Genomic DNA, 7,738 nt, shown 5'->3' with positions numbered 1-7,738 from the left:
AAAAAAAAAAAAAAAAAAAAAAAAAAAAAAAAAAAGAAATCCCAGAATAGAATGAAAATGAAGACATAACATACCAGAATCTATGAGACAAAATGAAGGCAATCCTAGGAGGAATATGCTTACATTAAACAAACAAACAAACAAACAAAGCCCTGAGATCTTAAATAGCTTAATCATGCATGCAGCTGAACAATGTGGAAAAAAAGAGAACTAAACCCAAACAAGTAGATAAGAAATAATCAAAATCAAAGAAACATAAACAAAAAATATCAGCACTAGGAATTAGTGAAACAAAAGGTTGGGTCTTTGAAAAGATAAACTAAATTTAAAAATAGACCTTTGGTTTAAAAGAAGACGACTCAAATTAATCAAAATGAAGACTCAAATTAATGAAATTAGAACTGAAAAGAGAGACTTTACAACAAATACCAATGAAATTCAGGAGAATCGAAAGGGCATTTTATTCTACTAAGTTGGAAAAAATCTAAATGAGATGTATGAGTTTCTAGATACATATGTCCAAATTGAACCAACAAGAAATAAATTACATAAACAGACCCATAAGCTGCAATGAGATTGAAGTGGCAACAAAAACTTTCCACACTAAAATATCCTCTAAGACCAGTTGGAGTTACTACAAAAATTCTACAGAACATCAAAGAAGAATTAACTCTAATACTACTGAAATTATTTCAAAAATCAAAGGAAGGCTTCTAAACACACACACACACACACACACACACACACACACACACACACACACACACACACACGTCTCAGTCCCCGTCCCCCAACTCTCTCATAAATCTGACTAAGGAAATGAAAGATCCTACGATGAAAACTTTAAAGGACACTTTAGACAGACACTGAAGAAGACACTAGAAGAAAAGACCTTTCATACTCATATTCATATATTGGAAGAATTAATCTTGTTAAATGGCAACCCCAGCAAAAGCTATTCAGGTTCACTGGAATCCTAACTAAAATCTTAGCACTGTTCTTCACAGAAAGAATTTTAATGTTTTTCAGAGAAAATTAAACTCAAAAATTCTACGGTGAGGTGCAAGAGTGACTCAGTGGTTAGGAACACTGGTTGCTTTTCCAGAGGGCTCTAGCATTGACTCCTATCACTCACAGGACAGCTTAGAAGCATCCATAAATCCAATCCCAGGGATTCTGATACTACCCTCTAACCTCCACAGGTTCTGCATGCACACTGTGCACAAATATACACAAAGGTACAACACTCACATATACACATAAAATAATGAAAAGAAAATTAAAATGGCTTTTATGGAAAAATTATATGGCAGCACACAAACACATCAACACATACCACTACCACAACCACCACAAAAGCAAGGGCAGTCAAAACAATTTTGAACAAAAATAACACTGCAGGGGGCATCATCCTACCTGACACCAACTACTTCAGAAGGACAGCAAGAAAAATATGGTATAAGAAAAGCAAGTATCAACTCAAAAATAGATACATAGATCAGTGGAATATGATATCCAGATATTTAATGGAATAGAGAATCCAGCTATATGTACATGCAACTATAGTTATTTAATTTTTAACAAAGACGCCAAGAATATACACAGGACAAAGGACCCCATCTCTAACAAATGGTACTATGAATCATGGATTTCAACAAGTAAAAAAAAATAACTGCATATTATCTTTCCCACTGAACTTCAAATGTACCACGAATCTCAACATAAGGCCTTATACTCTAAACCTGTCAGTAAAAAAAGGAGGGAGCATACTTTAGTTACAGACAAATGTAAGAACTTTTAAAGACCCTAATAAAGCAGGAAAACTAAGAATTGAGATCACATGAAATTAAAAAGCTTCTATTCATCAAAGGAGACTGTCAACTGAATGAACATCCAACAGAAAATATATATTAAAAAAAAGGGGGCTGGTGAGATGGCTCAGCGGTTAAGAGCGCCGACTGCTCTTCTAAAGGTCCTGAGTTCAAATCCCAGCAACCACATGGTGGCTCACAACCATCCGTAACGAAATCTTACGCCCTCTTCTGGAGTGTCTGAAGACAGCTACAGTGTTCTTACAAATAATAAATTTAAAAAAAAAAAAAAAGTCCCTCCAGAGAATCCTAACTAAAAGTGCAAAGCCATTTTTCACTGGAAGAAGAATTCTATATTTTTCATAAAAAAACAATCTCAAAGCTAGACAGTCCCAGAACCATTGAAACATGGGCTATTACTCCCGTTGTTCTTGGTTGTCCCCCATAACTAGATGGCAGAAGATAATTTTGAATGTATAGATAAACCAATCTCTACTGCCCAACAAACTGTGTCCCTGCTATCTTGCTTACACAGTACTAAAAGGTGTTATGCAGGCAACTTCAAGAAGAAAAAAACAAAAAACAAAAAAAAACCCAACCTTGTCTCACTCAGAGCTGGACCCTGTATGCTACAATATTGACTTGTCTGGCAAGATGTACACAGTATGGCATGACAGTTATGGAGTTTTGAACTGCTTTCTGATTGGCTATGAAGCCTGATCCACTAGAGATTTTTTTCCCTGGTGTTGAAAACCTAGTCAAAAGCCCATGACTGCAGTGATCACAGTTCCTAGGGAAGAAAATTACTTTTGTTAAATGATAATACTGTCAAGCTGCCTGCGAAATGTTTATTCCTATGGATTTGTGTTGCCCTTAACTTTGATCAGAGAGGCTTCTATTTGTGGTGGTTAATGTAAAGACTCATAATTGGTCAAAATGCCAAGTATAGGTAACTGATTGCTTGGCTGTGGATACACCATCTATGCTAACCACCCTTCATCGAAGGGTCAGGGGAAAAGTATAAAAGAGCAGGAAGAATTAAAGAGGTAAAGGATAAGAGTGAAATGCAGACTTCTGGTTATTGTACACATCAGCTCATAGAACTTGTGATCACGTACACAATATCTACACAAAATCAAGCCATAAGAACAGCAGCAGCAGTAGCAGCAGCAGCAGCAGCAGCAACAACAATAACCAAAACCAAAACCCACGACTAGCATGAATGGGGGAAAGGTTCCATGCTTGGCACTGGGTAGCTGATGGGTGTTGAAGAAGGGAGAGCCATTCTCTTTTGGGAAATTGGCCACTGAAGATTTCCTGTGTCCCAGTGGATAGCCACATACCAGTGAACAAATGGATTGCACTAACTGGACTCAAGAGACTATTTAAAACAAAACAAAACAAACAAACAAACAAAACAGTCTACAAAAAAAGGTACATGAAATCGGGATAGTGATGGGATAGCAGCACTATGGGGAGATGGAGAGCAGTAATAGTGGATGGATATGATCAAATTAATTGTATGATGTATAATGTATGAAAATGTTATACGGCAAATAAAAATTAAGAGGAAAGAAATAAAAAAAGCCAGTTTGTTTGCTGAATTAACAAACATATTTCAGATTCATATATCAACATTAATATGAAATTTATTTTTACTGAGTGTATCAGTCCAAAACCTTATATTACAAAGCTTGTAACTGAGGAAAATAACATATTTCAAAGCTTGTCACTGATTAAAATAACTTGATTAACAGTTAACTATGTATCATTTTATGCTTACTTTTTAAAGAATTTAGGTTTCTTTAGCAATTTATACCTTTATATTTTCATTATTGGAAATGATGAAAAGTGGTATCTGTAAATAAATAAGGCAAATCACTAAAGAGATTAACTACTGAACATAGATTTAGTTTGGGATTCTTAATACAAAACTAAAAAAAAAATTACATCTGTTATTACATATATTATGTTCCACACTGACAATTTATACTACTGATACGTTGTTTCAATAAGAAAAAATATATTTCTATAAATTATGAATGGGTATATTTATAGACTTGTCAAATCCTTCATTGAAAAGGAAGAGTGTAAGATAAAATATTGTTATATATAAGAACAATTGTGGAGCCGGGCATGGTGGCACATTCCTTTAATCCCAGCACTAAGGAGGCAGAGGCAGGCGAATTTCTGAGTTAGAGGCCAGCCTGGTCTACAAAGTGAATTCCAGGACAGCCAGGGCTATACAGAGAAACCCTGTCTCGAAAAACCAGGAAAAAAAAAAGAACATTTGTGGAAAAGGGATTTTCCATTGGCTTAAATCTGAATCGATTTATATATAACAGTAGTGATGTATCATTTGACTTAGCCCAAAGACAACTCTTCTTTAACCAAACCAACACCTGTTAAGTACAATGTCTTGTTAGAAAATGCTGGCTTCTTTTTGATAGAGATTATGAAAAGTTTTTCTTATCCTTTAAGAACTCTAAACAGGAAACCAAGTTGAAGCTTTATCAAGATGACTTCTTTTGCTTCATCCTGTGAACCTTCTCAATAATAAAAGTTATTTTTTTGTTTAATAACTGTGTAGTATGACCCTCGATTTATATTTTACTTGAGTTTAGTAGTCAACAACTTCATTCTATATTATGAAGTTTGTTACCAAGAAAAATAAGCTAATGTCAGTTACCTTTTTCAGTCTAGATTACTTTGCTGAATATTATTTCATAGTGGCTTATGTAATTTTAATCCTATATTTTAATTTTTGTCATCTTTGATCATCTTCCCCAATGTAAATTCTGTATTAAGTCTTTTGACCTTGCACTATGCACTATCTTTGGGAATTTCAAAGGGTCTCCAGAACATCTTAAAACAATCAGTTCTTTTTTTTTTTCCCTATTAAAAAAATAGATGTTAAACCTGTTAGGCTTATTTGATATGTGATGTTGTGTGAAAAGCATTAGTAAATAAAAGTGATGCTTCATTATACCTAGACTGTGTTTGCATGAGTATGCTATATGTCCTAGGAATTGCAAAAAATTTCTAGTATAATCTCATTATTATTTTCAGTCATATTTAAAATGTTGCATGCCATAGAAAGGGTGAAATCTTGTGGTCATTACTATGATGAATTGTCAAATTTTCAAACACAGATGGGTTGAATCTTTTGTCATCTACAGACAGCTAATTATTTAACCCTGATGTATACTTTCCACAAAGTTTTTACTCGGAAATATAATCTTAAAATGCTCTACTTTTAAGATTCATATAAATGTATCTAAATGTACAGGTTTCTGGTGACTTAAAAATCATACTATTGGAACAGGTAAAATCTAAAACACTAAAATTATTAAGGGGCTGGAGAAATGACTTAATGGTTAAGAGCTCATACAGAGGACCCTTGCAGAGGACCCTAGTTCAGTTAACAGTACCCAAGTCAGATGGCTCATAACAACCCATAACTCCAGCTTCGGGGGATCCAATACCTCTGGCCTCCTAGGGCACCTGTACTCAAATGCATGTAATCCCTTCCTACATATACATAGAACTATAAATTAATAAATAAATAAGTTGAGCATAAAAATTTGTAAAGTAAAATCACTCAGACCTCACCCTATATATATCTTCATCTGTGTTACTTTATAAAAACCTTTACAATAAAGTGTCAAATAGTGTTTCACTGAGGTTTGCCAACTATTCTAGCAGATTAGTCAAACCAAAGGAAGGGGTTGGGAAAATCCCCTTTACGCCAAATCTATAATGGAAGGGAACAACAAGTGTGATTAGCATGTGAGGCAGAACAAGCTTGTGAACTGAGTTCTTGACTTGTGGCTTCCAAGTCTCACTGCAGGCAGAGTGTAATGAGTTGAACTGAATTACTAACATATTAAGTTTATTTATCTTCAGAGTAGGGTAGCTGTCTGGGATAAGGGAAAAAAATAATCACACAATTGCCATAAAAAGTGTTACAGAGAAAGTATAGAAACAGAATGTGTTTTCCCATTTAGGAAATCATTTTTGTTTCATTTGCTTAAATAATAAGCACATATTCTTTAACTAAATCACCTCATGGAGAATATGTTCATGACAAAGAAGACACGTTGGGTAACAATTTAATAATTAGTTTAATTAGCTTCACTTTCCCAAGTCTCTTATATGTCAGTTATTCAGAAAATACCTCATAAAACAGTGGTGATTTTTTTCTTACCTAATATTTACAAAATAAGTAATAGCCTCCTAATAATAGTTGGCAGTATCTTTATTTATATTTAATAGTTTGGGCCTAATAGCATTCACTGCAAACATTTATGGTAGACTATTAAGCTGGCAGAATATATGCAATAGAGCTGATAGCATGTCAAGTCCCTTCAATATTTCAGGACAGTTACAAATCTTACTAATAGAGGGTAAGAACATTTTTAAACAATGCCAAACATTTTGCTTACCAATAATGTTATTTAAACCTTGCATATAAAATACATTTTTTTTTTTTTTGAGGAAGGACCTCATTTTGTAGCCTTAGATAGTCTTAAACTCATTAACTGTGAACTTACTATCATCCTTCCTCAGCCTCCCAAGCACCGTGATCTCAGATACATGCTACCCACATGCTGTGCTAAAATATATATGGACATCTTATTATACAGGCTTTGATGACTGTCTTCAGTTCTTTCTTCAAATTATTTTATATGTGTGTGTCTATGTGTCAAGTCCATGCTATATGTATTTGGGTACACATAAAGGGCTAGAAAGGGATGTCAGGTCCTTTTAAATGGGAGTCACAGGAGGTGTGAACCCCTAAAATAGGTGCTAGAAACCAATCTTGATGAAGCAAGCACTAAGAATAGCAGGAATTCTTAACTCTAGCCATTTCTCTAACCCAGATTACCTCTAAAGCTATATAAACTCAATATATTCTGAATATTTTACACCAATTTATACTTTTAGTATGATCCATTTTATTTGATAGTTTTCAATTTAGATAATACATGCTTATAGAATGTCTCGTACTACAGCAGAAAAGAACACAGAACTTTGTTAATTTTATTTTATTGTACAATTGTCTTTGAGAAAAGTTGATGAAAATTTTATACATTATTAATTTGGAAAGACATGAATATCTCTCAATATACTCCTTTAACTGTGAAGGGAATGACATACAAATCTTTATAAAAACAGAATAATCATATAGTATGAGTATATTACAAACACCAATTAATCAACACTTCCAATAAATTTATTATTTTTTGCTAAAACAAGAGAAACTTGTGATTTCTAGGAAAAAGAATGAAAAAGTATTTCCTCCATAAAACTGTAAGAATTTAGTAATAATCCCTTTTATAACTTCTATTAATGTACTGGATGAAAGATAAGCTGACAAAATTAGTGTAACACAAACTTATCTATGAAACATAAGGTAGGATAAAGGCTATATTTCAACTGAAACCAAAAACTTCCCATGAATTTGCTGTACAATCAAAATAGAATAAAATAAAATAAAAATGAATGATCATTCATTGTTGTCAACTTACAGTAAGGAAGAGTTGGATGTGATGTCATTCTTCTAACGTTATTAATGGTTTTCTTAAGCATCTGGTAAAAGAAGAAATATTTTATAGTAACAGTAAAATAAAGGACCAGAAATGTAAGTTGTAGAGCTGGGTATAGCTCAGTGGTAGAGCACTTCCTAATTAGGAGTTATACACAGAAATAGGACACACAGACAACAAGACATACATATAGTTTCAACCAGTAGTTAATCAATATCTCTAATACCCACTCCACCCCTCTTTTTGTCTAAAACAATCAAAGAAGAAACTTCAAAAATTTAGTCTTCTTTCTTTTCTTTTTTTTTGGTTTTTCGAGACAGGGTTTCTCTGTATAGCCCTGGCTGTCCTGGAACTCACTCTGTAGACCAGGCTGGCCTC

At 33.7% G+C, this 7,738-nt stretch overlaps 1 protein-coding gene across 5 annotated transcripts in view; it reads right to left on the bottom strand.

Annotated features, from left to right (window-relative positions):
• Nucleotides 1-7,738, bottom strand: part of Dmxl1 (Dmx like 1) — a 141,631-nt gene that overhangs the window by 19,547 nt on the left and 114,346 nt on the right. For all 5 annotated transcript variants that reach the window (XM_029547072.1, XM_029547073.1, XM_029547074.1 and 2 more), the window contains one exon: nucleotides 7,343-7,403. In XM_029547072.1, coding sequence (XP_029402932.1) covers nucleotides 7,343-7,403 — 61 coding nt within the window. The remainder of the gene's footprint in view (nucleotides 1-7,342; nucleotides 7,404-7,738) is intronic.

The sequence above is a fragment of the Mus pahari genome, chromosome 15 (assembly GCF_900095145.1).
Source record: "Mus pahari chromosome 15, PAHARI_EIJ_v1.1, whole genome shotgun sequence".
Taxonomy (NCBI): Eukaryota; Metazoa; Chordata; class Mammalia; order Rodentia; family Muridae; genus Mus; species Mus pahari.
This window is presented reverse-complemented; position numbering and strand designations above follow the sequence as displayed.